Source organism: Echiichthys vipera, assembly GCF_963691815.1.
Source record: "Echiichthys vipera genome assembly, chromosome: 18".
NCBI classification, from domain to species: Eukaryota; Metazoa; Chordata; class Actinopteri; order Perciformes; family Trachinidae; genus Echiichthys; species Echiichthys vipera.
Genome location: NC_139843.1, coordinates 652866 through 670365, shown reverse-complemented (window position 1 = coordinate 670365; position 17500 = coordinate 652866). Strand labels below are relative to the sequence as shown.

Genomic DNA, 17500 nt, shown 5'->3' with positions numbered 1-17500 from the left:
AGGTGACGTTAGCGTTAGCATCAGTCTGAATGAGGCTGTTATTGACCCTCTGCGTGTTTCAGAGGTTCCTTTGAAGACTCGACCACGAGGTTCTACACGGCCTGCGTGGTCGAGGCCTTCGCCTACCTGCACGCCAAAGGCATCATCTACAGAGACCTGAAGCCCGAAAACCTCCTCCTGGACGGCCGGGGCTACGCCAAACTGGTCAGTCCCTGTTTACCTGCCTGTCTGTTTGTTTGTCTGTAGAGTCGTAAACGTCGTCTTTTGATTGGTCGTCTTTGTGTCGAACAATGAAAACAAAGTTAAAATGGCAGCAGCAGGTAAAACATCTGCAGCAGATGTGACGGTGTCGGGTCTTTCAGCGCCGCCTTAAGTGCGTCCAATCAAAGGTTCTGTAGCGTAAACGCCTGCTAACATGAATCTAGAGGACGTGTTGAACCGTTGACTCTTTCTCCAGGTGGACTTTGGTTTCGCCAAGAAGATCGGCTTCTGTAAGAAGACGTGGACGTTCTGCGGGACGCCGGAGTACGTCGCCCCGGAGATCATCCTCAACAAGGGTCACGACGTCTCCGCGGACTACTGGTCTCTGGGCATCCTGATGTACGAGCTGCTGACCGGCAGGTGAGGCGAGCGCCGCAGCGACAGCCGAGCTCAGCGGACGTCTGCAGAGTCGTCTGTTGGTGTCTCACAGTGTCTCACGCTGTCTCTGTGTGTCTCTGTGTGTCTCCGTGTGTCTCCGTGTGTCTCCGTGTGTCTCTGTGTGTCTCCTTGTGTCTCCGTGTGTCTCTGTGTGTCTCTGTGTGTCTCCGTGTGTCTCCTTGTGTCTCCGTGTGTCTCTGTGTGTCTCTGTGTGTCTCCGTGTGTCTCTGTGCGTCTCTGTGTGTCTCTGTGTGTCTCCGTGTGTCTCTGTGTGTCTCCGTGTGTCTCCGTGTGTCTCTGTGTGTCTCTGTGTGTCTCCTTGTGTCTCTGTGTGTCTCCTTGTGTCTCTGTGTGTCTCTGTGTGTCTCCGTGTGTCTCCAGTCCCCCGTTCTCAGGTCCAGACCCGATGAAAACCTACAACGTCATCCTGAGAGGCATCGACATGATCGAGTTCCCCAAGAAGATCACCAAGAATGCCGCCAACCTCATCAGGAAGCTCTGCAGGTGGGAGGCGTCGCCGCGCAGCAGCGACAGGGAACGGGATCAAAACAGACGGAGCAGGAAAAGACACGACGACGACAAACCGTCAAACACAACACAATAACACAGACGCAGGGTTACACAAACACAACACAATAACACAGACGCAGGATTACACAAACACAACACAATAACACAGACGCAGGATTACACAAACACAACACAATAACACAGACGCAGGATTACACAAACACAACACAATAACACAGACGCAGGATTACACAAACACAACACAATAACACAGACGCAGGATTACACAAACATAACACAATAACACAGACGCAGGATTACACAAACACAACACAATAACACAGACGCAAGATTACACAAACACAACACAATAACACAGACGCAGGATTACACAAACACAACACAATAACACAGACGCAGGATTACACAAACACAACACAATAACACAGACGCAGGATTACACAAACACAACACAATAACACAGACGCAGGATTACACAAAAACAACACAATAACACAGACGCAGGATTACACAAACACAACACAATAACACAGACGCAGGATTACACAAACACAACACAATAACACAGACGCAGGATTACACAAAAACAACACAATAACACAGACGCAGGATTACACAAACACAACACAATAACACAGACGCAGGATTACACAAACACAACACAATAACACAGACGCAGGATTACACAAACACAACACAATAACACAGACGCAGGATTACACAAACACAACACAATAACACAGACGCAGGATTACACAAACACAACACAATAACACAGACGCAGGGTTACACAAACACAACACAATAACACAGACGCAGGATTACACAAACACAACACAATAACACAGACGCAGGGTTACACAAACACAACACAATAACACAGACGCAGGATTACACAAACACAACACAATAACACAGACGCAGGGTTACACAAACACAACACAATAACACAGACGCAGGATTACACAAACACAACACAATAACACAGACGCAAGATTACACAAACACAACACAATAACACAGACGCAGGATTACACAAACACAACACAATAACACAGACGCAGGATTACACAAACACAACACAATAACACAGACGCAAGATTACACAAACACAACACAATAACACAGACGCAGGATTACACAAACACAACACAATAACACAGACGCAGGGTTACACAAACACAACACAATAACACAGACGCAGGATTACACAAACATAACACAATAACACAGACGCAGGGTTACACAAACACAACACAATAACACAGACGCAGGATTACACAAACATAACACAATAACACAGACGCAGGGTTACACAAACACAACACAATAACACAGACGCAGGATTACACAAACACAACACAATAACACAGACGCAGGATTACACAAAAACAACACAATAACACAGACGCAGGATTACACAAACACAACACAATAACACAGACGCAGGGTTACACAAACACAACACAATAACACAGACGCAGGATTACACAAACACAACACAATAACACAGACGCAGGATTACACAAACACAACACAATAACACAGACGCAGGATTACACAAACACAACACAATAACACAGACGCAGGATTACACAAACACAACACAATAACACAGACGCAGGATTACACAAACACAACACAATAACACAGACGCAAGATTACACAAACACAACACAATAACACAGACGCAAGATTACACAAACACAACACAATAACACAGACGCAGGATTACACAAACACAACACAATAACACAGACGCAAGATTACACAAAAACAACACAATAACACAGACGCAAGATTACACAAACACAACACAATAACACAGACGCAGGGTTACACAAACACAACACAATAACACAGACGCAAGATTACACAAACACAACACAATAACACAGACGCAGGATTACACAAAAACAACACAATAACACAGACGCAAGATTACACAAACACAACACAATAACACAGACGCAGGATTACACAAACACAACACAATAACACAGACGCAGGATTACACAAACACAACACAATAACACAGACGCAGGATTACACAAAAACAACACAATAACACAGACGCAGGATTACACAAAAACAACACAATAACACAGACGCAGGGTTACACAAAAACAACACAATAACACAGACGCAGGATTACACAAAAACAACACAATAACACAGACGCAGGGTTACACAAACACAACACAATAACACAGACGCAGGATTACACAAACACAACACAATAACACAGACGCAGGGTTACACAAACACAACACAATAACACAGACGCAGGATTACACAAAAACAACACAATAACACAGACGCAGGATTACACAAACACAACACAATAACACAGACGCAGGGTTACACAAACACAACACAATAACACAGACGCAGGATTACACAAAAACAACACAATAACACAGACGCAGGATTACACAAACACAACACAATAACACAGACGCAAGATTACACAAACACAACACAATAACACAGACGCAGGATTACACAAACACAACACAATAACACAGACGCAGGGTTACACAAACACAACACAATAATACAGACGCAGGATTACACAAACAACACAATAACACAGACGCAGGATTACACAAACACAACACAATAACACAGACGCAGGATTACACAAACACAACACAATAACACAGACGCAGGATTACACAAACACAACACAATAACACAGACGCAGGATTACACAAACACAACACAATAACACAGACGCAGGGTTACACAAACACAACACAATAACACAGACGCAGGATTACACAAACACAACACAATAACACAGACGCAGGATTACACAAACACAACACAATAACACAGACGCAAGATTACACAAACACAACACAATAACACAGACGCAGGGTTACACATAAACAACACAATAACACAGACGCAGGGTTACACAAACACAACACAATAACACAGACGCAAGATTACACAAACACAACACAATAACACAGACGCAGGATTACACAAACACAACACAATAACACAGACGCAGGATTACACAAAAACAACACAATAACACAGACGCAGGATTACACATAAACAACACAATAACACAGACGCAGGATTACACAAACACAACACAATAACACAGACGCAGGATTACACAAACACAACACAATAACACAGACGCAGGATTACACAAACACAACACAATAACACAGACGCAGGATTACACAAACACAACACAATAACACAGACGCAGGGTTACACAAACACAACACAATAACACAGACGCAAGATTACACAAACACAACACAATAACACAGACGCAGGATTACACAAACACAACACAATAACACAGACGCAGGGTTACACAAACACAACACAATAACACAGACGCAGGGTTACACAAACACAACACAATAACACAGACGCAGGATTACACAAACACAACACAATAACACAGACGCAGGATTACACAAACACAACACAATAACACAGACGCAGGATTACACAAACACAACACAATAACACAGACGCAGGATTACACAAACACAACACAATAACACAGACGCAGGATTACACAAAAACAACACAATAACACAGACGCAGGATTACACAAACACAACACAATAACACAGACGCAGGATTACACAAACACAACACAATAACACAGACGCAGGATTACACAAAAACAACACAATAACACAGACGCAGGATTACACAAACACAACACAATAACACAGACGCAGGATTACACAAACACAACACAATAACACAGACGCAGGATTACACAAACACAACACAATAACACAGACGCAGGATTACACAAACACAACACAATAACACAGACGCAGGATTACACAAACACAACACAATAACACAGACGCAGGATTACACAAAAACAACACAATAACACAGACGCAGGGTTACACAAACACAACAATAACACAGACGCAGGATTACACAAACACAACACAATAACACAGACGCAGGATTACACAAACACAACACAATAACACAGACGCAGGATTACACAAACACAACACAATAACACAGACGCAGGATTACACAAACACAACACAATAACACAGACGCAGGGTTACACAAACACAACACAATAACACAGACGCAAGATTACACAAACACAACACAATAACACAGACGCAGGATTACACAAACACAACACAATAACACAGACGCAGGGTTACACAAACACAACACAATAACACAGACGCAGGGTTACACAAAAACAACACAATAACACAGACGCAGGATTACACAAACACAACACAATAACACAGACGCAGGATTACACAAACACAACACGATAACACAGACGCAGGGTTACACAAACACAACACAATAACACAGACGCAGGATTACACAAACACAACACAATAACACAGACGCAGGATTACACAAACACAACACAATAACACAGACGCAGGATTACACAAACACAACACAATAACACAGACGCAGGATTACACAAACACACAACACAATAACACAGACGCAGGATTACACAAACACAACACAATAACACAGACGCAGGATTACACAAACATAACACAATAACACAGACGCAGGATTACACAAACACAACACAATAACACAGACGCAGGATTACACAAAAACAACACAATAACACAGACGCAGGGTTACACAAACACAACACAATAACACAGACGCAAGATTACACAAACACAACACAATAACACAGACGCAGGATTACACAAACACAACACAATAACACAGACGCAGGGTTACACAAACACAACACAATAACACAGACGCAAGATTACACAAACACAACACAATAACACAGACGCAGGATTACACAAACACAACACAATAACACAGACGCAGGGTTACACAAACACAACACAATAACACAGACGCAGGATTACACAAACACAACACAATAACACAGACGCAAGATTACACAAACACAACACAATAACACAGACGCAGGGTTACACAAACACAACACAATAACACAGACGCAGGATTACACAAAAACAACACAATAACACAGACGCAAGATTACACAAACACAACACAATAACACAGACGCAGGATTACACAAACACAACACAATAACACAGACGCAGGGTTACACAAACACAACACAATAACACAGACGCAAGATTACACAAACACAACACAATAACACAGACGCAGGATTACACAAACACAACACAATAACACAGACGCAGGGTTACACAAACACAACACAATAACACAGACGCAGGATTACACAAACACAACACAATAACACAGACGCAAGATTACACAAACACAACACAATAACACAGACGCAGGGTTACACAAACACAACACAATAACACAGACGCAGGATTACACAAAAACAACACAATAACACAGACGCAGGATTACACAAACACAACACAATAACACAGACGCAGGATTACACAAAAACAACACAATAACACAGACGCAGGATTACACAAACACAACACAATAACACAGACGCAGGATTACACAAACACAACACAATAACACAGACGCAGGATTACACAAAAACAACACAATAACACAGACGCAGGATTACACAAACACAACACAATAACACAGACGCAGGATTACACAAACACAACACAATAACACAGACGCAGGATTACACAAACACAACACAATAACACAGACGCAGGATTACACAAACACAACACAATAACACAGACGCAGGATTACACAAACACAACACAATAACACAGACGCAGGATTACACAAAAACAACACAATAACACAGACGCAGGGTTACACAAACACAACAATAACACAGACGCAGGATTACACAAACACAACACAATAACACAGACGCAGGATTACACAAACACAACACAATAACACAGACGCAGGATTACACAAACACAACACAATAACACAGACGCAGGATTACACAAACACAACACAATAACACAGACGCAGGGTTACACAAACACAACACAATAACACAGACGCAAGATTACACAAACACAACACAATAACACAGACGCAGGATTACACAAACACAACACAATAACACAGACGCAGGGTTACACAAACACAACACAATAACACAGACGCAGGGTTACACAAAAACAACACAATAACACAGACGCAGGATTACACAAACACAACACAATAACACAGACGCAGGATTACACAAACACAACACGATAACACAGACGCAGGGTTACACAAACACAACACAATAACACAGACGCAGGATTACACAAACACAACACAATAACACAGACGCAGGATTACACAAACACAACACAATAACACAGACGCAGGATTACACAAACACAACACAATAACACAGACGCAGGATTACACAAACATAACACAATAACACAGACGCAGGGTTACACAAACACAACACAATAACACAGACGCAGGATTACACAAACACAACACAATAACACAGACGCAGGATTACACAAACACAACACAATAACACAGACGCAGGATTACACAAACACAACACAATAACACAGACGCAGGATTACACAAACACAACACAATAACACAGACGCAGGATTACACAAACATAACACAATAACACAGACGCAGGATTACACAAACACAACACAATAACACAGACGCAGGATTACACAAAAACAACACAATAACACAGACGCAGGGTTACACAAACACAACACAATAACACAGACGCAAGATTACACAAACACAACACAATAACACAGACGCAGGATTACACAAACACAACACAATAACACAGACGCAGGGTTACACAAACACAACACAATAACACAGACGCAAGATTACACAAACACAACACAATAACACAGACGCAGGATTACACAAACACAACACAATAACACAGACGCAGGGTTACACAAACACAACACAATAACACAGACGCAGGATTACACAAACACAACACAATAACACAGACGCAAGATTACACAAACACAACACAATAACACAGACGCAGGGTTACACAAACACAACACAATAACACAGACGCAGGATTACACAAAAACAACACAATAACACAGACGCAAGATTACACAAACACAACACAATAACACAGACGCAGGATTACACAAACACAACACAATAACACAGACGCAGGGTTACACAAACACAACACAATAACACAGACGCAAGATTACACAAACACAACACAATAACACAGACGCAGGATTACACAAACACAACACAATAACACAGACGCAGGGTTACACAAACACAACACAATAACACAGACGCAGGATTACACAAACACAACACAATAACACAGACGCAAGATTACACAAACACAACACAATAACACAGACGCAGGGTTACACAAACACAACACAATAACACAGACGCAGGATTACACAAAAACAACACAATAACACAGACGCAGGATTACACAAACACAACACAATAACACAGACGCAGGATTACACAAACACAACACAATAACACAGACGCAGATACAAATATAAATGATGGAAGCAAACAGACGTCTACGGGAGTTTTTACCTGATAGTTTTTGAGCGTTTGACTTTAAAAAGAGGCGTTCAGGGAACAAACAGAGAAAACAGGTAAAATCTAAATGAACGTATTTAAACATGAAGCCGTCAGAGTCTGTTCAACAGCAGAGAAGGAGAAAATGAATCTACAGAGACGAGTCTAAAGAATATGAACAGCTGGAGTTTGATAAACACGTAAACACATGTGTTTGCACAGTCAGCAGTTTTTAAAGCAATAAACCAAATGTCAGGTTTAAACCTAAAACACCCAAAACTTAACAAAAGAGAGAAAGACAAGAGTTATTTTACTTGCAAGGAGAACGGACAGAGATGTGTTCAGCTACAGTCTCCTACCGCTCTGAGGTAATCTCTGCCGGACCCCTTCATTTTATTGGCTTTTGGTGGTTACAATGTTTACAATGAATTACCATTCTTAAGGTGAGGGTCACATAGCTGCAACTCAAGACATATCCTGTCCTTGATCAGTTGAGCAGGGTCTGTGGTCCCCTTTTGGTGACACATTAACAATCAGGCTTATCTGATTTCCTTGACCTGCAAAGCACCTCTGCACAACTTGGCTTTACACACACCCCAAGTAATGTTAGTTAAAATGCAAAGGCAATTTGAGTAAATATGAGATTACTTTATGCACATTTATTCCAACACCAAACAACATTCACTTTATTAATAACAGGATCTGTTCTTTACCATCGAGTCCAGAGTAAAACAATAAGTAGAAGAGTCTTTTGTTCGTTGATAACAAAGATTTAAAAAATGTGATTGTTGAATTTGTGACTTGGAAAATTTAGAAACATAAATAAAAGTGTCGTCTGCATAAAAGTGAACAGAGCATTCAGGACAATGAGAGGGAGGTCGTTGATACAAGTGTGTGAACGGTGACTGTGTGTCCACAGAGACGCCCCCTCGGAGAGACTCGGGAACCTGAAGAACGGCGTGAAAGACATCCAGAAGCACAAGTGAGTGGCTGGGACAGGAAGCTGAGTCCTGTTTGGCCGTCGCAGCTGTCTCTCAGACTGACGTGTGTCTCTGTGTTCAGGTGGTTTGAAGGTTTTAACTGGGAGGGTCTGAGGAAAGGGACCCTGACTCCGCCCATCACCCCTGATGTGAGTTCAAGTAAAGCATTTTCTTTTCTCCGTTTGCTCGATCGACCGATCAGCGGCCGACGAGCTTTACGTCACAGCACGGGTGTTTAGTGCAGACGGAGGCCGGTCGTGCCGCTCACTCTGTGCTCTTCTGTGCAGGTCTCCTCTCCGACCGACACCGGTAACTTCGACAGTTTCCCTGAAGACACAGACGAGCCGCCTCCGGACGACAACTCCGGATGGGATTACGACTTTTAGTCCCGCTCGCGTCCCAAACCCCAAGGTCCGACGTCTGAACAGCGGGGGGTGAGGTCCGGGACAAAGACGAGCTTCATGTGCCATTTTTTACCCTGACCACGCCTGTGTTGTGTTTAAGCGCCGTTGGACCCGTAGGAACCAGATCCCCAATGTCCCTGAGAGATTTCCCTGAGTGTGCCGAGGCAGCGGATGGAAGAGCACCGGACTCAGGTACCACATGAGACGACCGGCCTGTTCCCAGCGACGCTCTGCCACTGATCCAGGACCAGGACCACGTCTTCATCCTCAAGTCTTTCAGAGCAGCAGATCCGCCCTAGACACCTCAGAGTGATGCATGCTGGTCCCAAGGGGTGCGAGCATGTTCTTGACTTTTACGACCCGGGAAAGTCGTCCTCCAGATTTTAGAGAGCAGTCAGAACCACGGACGTGATCACTACACCGTGAAAACAAGACAGGAAACGTGTTTCTCTGAACCTGGAACGACCCGGGTTCCTTGTTCGGCTCCAGCCGAACTTTGCATGAGTTCATCCGTCTGAAGGCCGTCGCCCACTGTGGGTTCCTGCTTCATGTAAAATATATTAAGATGATTATTTATCACGTCTTCGTATCGGCCAGAACTCTCAGGTCCTGTTCAGACGAGGACGATGGAGAAAGGAAACTCTAAAGTGGCGTTCTCTCTCTTTTTACTAGACGAGCGTGTTTGGGGGAACTCTGCACACGGTGACACTCGAGTGTGTAAAGTGGATGTCGTGTGCACGTCAGGTGTGTAGGTGGAGTTGTGAAGCACTGCCACACAACAGCACCCAGAGCTGTCTTTACCCCTTGTTGTTTTCCTTTTGGAGGTTTTAAGCCCCAAAAACGCCGTCCCTCGCCATCGTTGTCGTGTAAACAGGGCCTGAGAGTTTGTGGTTCTTCCTTTCTGCAAACGTATCGTACATGCACGTTCTTAAGAAGTGCATGTACGATGTCCTGGAGAAGTCGTCTCTGCTCTTTCAGACTTTAGAGAACCGTCATAAACCTGGCACCTCCTCTTTGAAACGCCTCAGAACAACACTGGTCCCTCGTTGGGCTGCAGCTCATCGTTGGGCGTCTTCCCCGTCAGCACTGCTGCTTCATGTCCCGTTTATTGCTGCAACACGTAGAGCTAACTTTGACGTTAGCGACGACGCCAGAAACCTGCTGCCTGAACCTGAACCTGGTTCGTCTGACGGAGGTCAGGGAGACGTCGTCACAAAGTGCTTCCCAGAGAAACAGACTCTCATGCGTGGACTATCTGAGCCACGCACATCCTTCGACCCGAGGCAGGAACCGAACCCGTGTAGAGGTGCTGGTGGGTTTCCAGGGAGAACAGGTTGGGCTTTGGTTCTTCCAGCTGTAGCGTCCGAGGACGAGGACCCAACATGGTTCCAAACAAGTGAGAACAAACTCATGAGGCAGTCGACGGCTTGGACTTCAGATCCGTCCTAAAGACCTCAGAGACTCCACAGCCCAGTTAGAGCTCACGGTCGCCGGTCCTGTGATGTCTGGAGGTCGTGTTTGGGGGTCTGGAGGTCCGTAGGGGCTCTTCTGACCCTTTGAACCCCGGTTTGACCACAGGAGGAAGGACCGGAGGCTGACCCGGGCCGACTCCGGGTCGCCACCATGCCTTCGCTGTAGCAGCTCCTCGGTGACACGAACACTTTGAAACTTTCCTCTCTGTCGTTGGTTCTGGTGTGAATCTTCGGGTCGTAGCATGAACACGGATATTTTGTACATATCTGTTGCCCTCACCCACAAACACTGCACTCTCACGGACACATGCACCACTTTTCTTATGGGCCGTTTGTTTTTACCGTTGAGCTCAGGTTCAGGTTTGTGTGTTTGGTGATAATCGCTTTATATAAAACTTTGTATTCGCGCTCTGAACCCGTCGTGTGACGTTTCTGTGACCTGAGCAGCGAAGTGACGTCTGTGAGCGCTGCATGTTTACTTTTCACCACAGGATCAAAACAAAGATGGAGGACAGGATCAAACAAAGATGGAGGACAGGATCAAAACAAAGATGGAGGACAGGATCAAACAAAGATGGAGGACAGGATCAAAACAAAGATGGAGGACAGAATCAAACAAAGATGGAGGACAGGATCAAAACAAAGATGGAGGACAGAATCAAAACAAAGATGGAGGACAGAATCAAAACAAAGATGGAGGACAGAATCAAACAAAGATGGAGGACAGAATCAAAACAAAGATGGAGGACAGGATCAAAACAAAGATGGAGGACAGGATCAAAACAAAGATGGAGGACAGGATCAAACAAAGATGGAGGACAGAATCAAAACAAAGATGGAGGACAGAATCAAAACAAAGATGGAGGACAGAATCAAAACAAAGATGGAGGACAGAATCAAACAAAGATGGAGGACAGAATCAAAACAAAGATGGAGGACAGAATCAAAACAAAGATGGAGGACAGAATCAAACAAAGATGGAGGACAGAATCAAAACAAAGATGGAGGACAGAATCAAAACAAAGATGGAGGACAGACTCAAACAAAGATGGAGGACAGAATCAAACAAAGATGGAGGACAGGATCCAACAAAGATGGAGGACAGGATCAAACAAAGATGGAGGACAGAATCAAACAAAGATGGAGGACAGGATCAAAACAAAGATGGAGGACAGAATCAAACAAAGATGGAGGACAGAATCAAACAAAGATGGAGGACAGAATCAAACAAAGATGGAGGACAGAATCAAACAAAGATGGAGGACAGAATCAAACAAAGATGGAGGACAGGATCAAACAAAGATGGAGGACAGAATCAAACAAAGATGGAGGACAGGATCAAACAAAGATGGAGGACAGGATCAAACAAAGATGGAGGACAGGATCAAAACAAAGATGGAGGACAGGATCAAACAAAGATGGAGGACGGGATCAAAACAAAGATGGAGGACAGAATCAAAACAAAGATAGAGGACAGAATCAAAACAAAGATGGAGGACAGGATCAAACAAAGATGGAGGACAGAATCAAACAAAGATGGAGGACAGAATCAAAACAAAGATGGAGGACAGGATCAAACAAAGATGGAGGACAGGATCAAAACAAAGGTGGAGGACAGAATCAAACAAAGATGGAGGACAGGATCAAACAGAGATGGAGGACGGAATCAAAACAAAGATGGAGGACAGAGTCAAAACAAAGATGGAGGACAGGATCAAAACAAAGATGGAGGACAGGATCAAACAAAGATGGAGGACAGGATCAAAACAAAGATGGAGGACAGGATCCAAACAAAGATGGAGGACAGGATCAAACAAAGATGGAGGACAGGATCAAAACAACGATGGAGGACAGGATCAAACAAAGATGGAGGACAGGATCAAAACAACGATGGAGGACAGAATCAAAACAAAGATGGAGGACAGGATCAAACAAAGATGGAGGACGGAATCAAAACAAAGATGGAGGACGGAATCAAAACAAAGATGGAGGACAGGATCAAAACAAAGATGGAGGACAGAATCAAACAAAGATGGAGGACAGAATCAAACAAAGATGGAGGACAGAATCAAACAAAGATGGAGGACAGGATCAAACAGAGATGGAGGACGGAATCAAAACAAAGATGGAGGACAGAATCAAACAAAGATGGAGGACAGAATCAAAACAAAGATGGAGGACAGAGTCAAAACAAAGATGGAGGACAGGATCAAACAAAGATGGAGGACAGGATCAAACAAAGATGGAGGACAGAATCAAAACAAAGATGGAGGACAGGATCAAACAAAGATGGAGGACAGCAGTGAAGCAGGCGGGCTGTGGAGAGAGGGAGGTTTTTGAGTCCTCCATCTTCCTCCTTCCTGTTTTCCCCCGTTCACAGATTTTCCGTCCTCTCACCATTTGGAGCATTTAACCATAAAGTCCTAGAATCCCGCTGCCGTCGCCATGTTGTCTTCGGTAAACACCGTTGTGGCGTGATGTCATCGATGATGTTAAGACCTGCAGAGGGAACGGAGCCTACCGTCTGTTCAGTGGTGTGACACCCTTTCAAAATAAGATTTACGGGTCCATACAAAACAAAACCAACGTCCGAACATGTGAACGATCAAAAATACATAATCGATCGAGAAATTATGATGTTTTTAAAAACTCAGATCTATTCAAACACAAGAACACGAGGCTCGGACAGGAAGTCTTATTTTGAAAGGGTGTTAGGTCACGGCTGAACAGGAAGGTTAGCCTAGCTTAGCATAAAGACTGGAGGGGAAAAACACCGACGACATTAAACTTCACTGATTTAATTTTTACTGAAACAAAAACGTGAATTATTTTAGAAAAAGTCATAAAACTAATTTATTGATTTTTAATTTAAATAAAAAAGTGATTTTTCAAAATGCTGTTTGCACCAGAACATTAAATATTAAAGTCTGGATTCTTTTGTGGTTTTGATGAAGCTCGATTTATTTGTATATACTTGGAATTTAGTATTTGATGTTATCATTATTATTGTTATTGTTATTATTATTGTTATTGTTATTATTGTTGTTGTTATTCTGATCACAGCGGCTGATTCTGGGTCAGTTTAATAAAGTTTTACGACTGTTACAAACATTTTTGCCAAAGTTTGATCTGTTTGAAAAATAAAAGCTGGTTTTGTTCCTTATTTCCTGTTTGTTGTTGTTTGTTTGTTTGATTGTTTGTTTGTTGTTTGTTTGTTGTCGTCGTTCATATTAATAAACACGTTTATTTTCGGTTGCACGTCACTTTTCAAACAAAGATTTCAGTTTTAAATGTAAATATTTTATTTGTATTTGTTTTAATTTGTGACAAAAGTCAAAACTTTCATATTTAAGGATTTAAAATAAAGAATTAACAGAAAACAAATGAGTAAATTATTTTTAAAATATGAGGAAACGTTTGTAAAGTCTTCGAACTTTTTATATTGTTATTGTTTTTATTTAATATTATTATTGTCGTTATATTTTGTTGTTATCGTTATTATTATCATTATTGTTCTGTTGTTTTTTTCTAAACCGGAAACCGGAAGTGCCGTGCGCAGACTGACCGCCAGGTGTCGCCGTGAGCACGTGAGCGTCGCTGCAGCGCGTGAGTGTTATTTTGACTAAAACGTGGTTTTTGATATTAAATATATTTATGTATTTATATTTATGATGTTTTTAAATGAACTTTAAAACAAGAATCATATTTAATATTTATAATATTTACAGATTTAAACAGAAACGCGTTTAAATTCAAATTCAAACAATTTAACGTTTAATTTTTTAACTTTTCGGTGAATTTTCAAACTTCTCAAAATGAAAAACATATTTTTTATAAATGTTAAAGTCTTGTTCAGTGATTCTGTTCAAACAAAAACACGAAAAACCTTTAAATTCAACATGAAATTCAACTGTTTCCGGTTTGACTTTTATGAGCGAACACAAACTACTGACTCTCAAAATGTGAATAATTTAAAACACCGTCTTTTTTATGGGATTATTCATCTGCCGAATTTATCTTAAGACTCTAAAATAATCCTTAAAATGAGTCAAAGTCGTTATAAAACATTAATCAGTGACATTTAAACATTTAAACTTTAAATCCCGTGATTTCTGAGCGGAGTCTGGCGCGTCAGGCTCCAAACAGCCGCAGCAGCAGAACCCGCTTCAGAAATGTCTCAATTTAAAGAAGTTTGGGTTTTTGGGACATTTTCAAACTTCTCAAAATGGAAAACATGTTTTTTCCGCTTTAATATGTTTTAATGTTTAATTCGGAAAATAAACAATAAATAATAAATGTGATTAAACAGATATAAGGTAAAGGTTTGTGATCTGCTCACACGTCAAATTATAATAAAAGTGATTTCAATTTAAAATAAACACTTTTTTAAACAAAGTATTTAAAAACATTTACACAGAAATAAATATTTATTTTTATTTCAACATTTGTTGTGTATGTTTAATTAATATCTGTTCTTGTTTGTTCACACTCTCACACACACACACACACACACACACAGACTCAGACACACACACACACACACCACACACACACACACACACACACACACACACACACACACACACACACACACACTCAGTGATGTCAGAGATAAGCCCCTCCCCCTCTGATGCGGGAAAAACCTCACGATCAGGAGGAGAGAGGCCAGAGGGGGGGGGGCACAGACGTCACACACACACACACACACACACACAGGCACACACACAGGCACACACACACACACACACACACACACACACACACACACCCATCACGAGCCTGAGGATGAGTAATCGGGCTGAGGGGAGAGAGGGGAGGACGCAGCAGCAGCATCATCACCGGTGAACGTGCAGAACGACGGGATGGAAACCTCTGTGCTCCTCCGTCACTGCTGAGCTCAGGCTCACCGGACAGGGCTAATACCTGGAGAACATCAGAGGCTCTGCACCCACCGGACAGGGCTAATACCTGGAGAACATCAGAGGCTCTGCACCCACCGGGGCTGACTAAACCCTGGAGCAAGGGTGTTATATTCCTGGAGTTTGCACGTGGAGCGTAACTGACTAATCCCTGGAAGAGCTGCTGGATGACACCTGACTAATTCATGGATTAAAGGATAACCCTCACGTCTCTTGGATTGTGGGGACAGACTACGTCCTGAACAGCAAGCCTCCTCCTTACACATCCATCCCCAACATGTGGTGCTTCAGAGTTTGGGATGTGGCTAACACCTGGACTCACTGATCCGTAGCAGCAGCTCACTGCCCCACCGTGTCACAGCCCCCTCCTCCTGGGACCAGGCTAACCTCTGGAGCAGCATGTCCGGCATGTTCTGCTTCTGCCTGCAGAGTTCGCTGCTGAAGCTCCAGGCTCTGGAGGGGGAGGGGGGCCCCTCGCTGGGTCCGTCCCCAGAGGAGAGCCCCCCTGCCCTGGGCAGCAAGGAGCAGAAGAGCCCCTGCGGCGGCGGCGCGGCGCTGGAGCTCGGGGGGAAGGAAGGGAAGACGCTGGCTCTGTGCCACGGCGCCCCCGCCGACGAGAACAGCCCCCCAGGTACCAACACCTGTCGTCTGCAGAGCCGTGCACGTGAGAGCGTGCACGTGAGAGCGTGCACGTGAGCGTAGTAGAAATACTACGGATACGTTCACAGCGTGCGTTGGAGAGTACGTCTGCGTTTAAATATACTTCCATTCACAAACTGCTGCTCCAGGAAACACACACACACACACACGCACACACACACACACACACACACACACACACACACACACACACACACACACACACACACACACACACACACACACACACACACACACACACACACTGTGCTGTGGTAGAGCATTGAGCAGGAACACACTCATTTCAGATGTTCTGCATCAGTGAGATCAGATTTTTTGATGCAGACGTCAGAATATGGATTCTCTTTAACACCCTTTCACAATAAGACTTCCTGTCCGTTGCTTGAACAGAGTGTTTAAAAACATCATCATTGACCTTTGACCTCTTTCTT

The 17500-nt window shown here is 43.1% G+C and overlaps 2 protein-coding genes across 5 annotated transcripts in view; both read left to right on the top strand.

Annotated features, from left to right (window-relative positions):
* LOC310961052 (cGMP-dependent protein kinase 1-like) overlaps positions 1-13668 on the top strand; it is a gene marked incomplete at its 5' end in the record, with an annotated part of 42559 nt that extends 28891 nt beyond the window's left edge. For all 4 annotated transcript variants that reach the window (XM_083932989.1, XM_083932988.1, XM_083932990.1 and 1 more), the window contains 6 exons: positions 63-204; positions 458-621; positions 1021-1143; positions 9554-9616; positions 9697-9763; positions 9902-13668. In XM_083932989.1, the coding sequence (XP_083789115.1) occupies positions 63-204; positions 458-621; positions 1021-1143; positions 9554-9616; positions 9697-9763; positions 9902-10000 (658 nt within the window). In that variant the 3' untranslated portion in view covers positions 10001-13668. The remainder of the gene's footprint in view (positions 1-62; positions 205-457; positions 622-1020; positions 1144-9553; positions 9617-9696; positions 9764-9901) is intronic.
* Positions 13669-16674: 3006 nt separating this feature from the next.
* Positions 16675-17500, top strand: part of LOC310961063 (protein FAM13C-like) — an 8180-nt gene continuing 7354 nt past the window's right edge. The window contains exon 1 of the mRNA XM_083933003.1: positions 16675-17040. Coding sequence (XP_083789129.1) covers positions 16809-17040 — 232 coding nt within the window. The 5' untranslated portion in view covers positions 16675-16808. The remainder of the gene's footprint in view (positions 17041-17500) is intronic.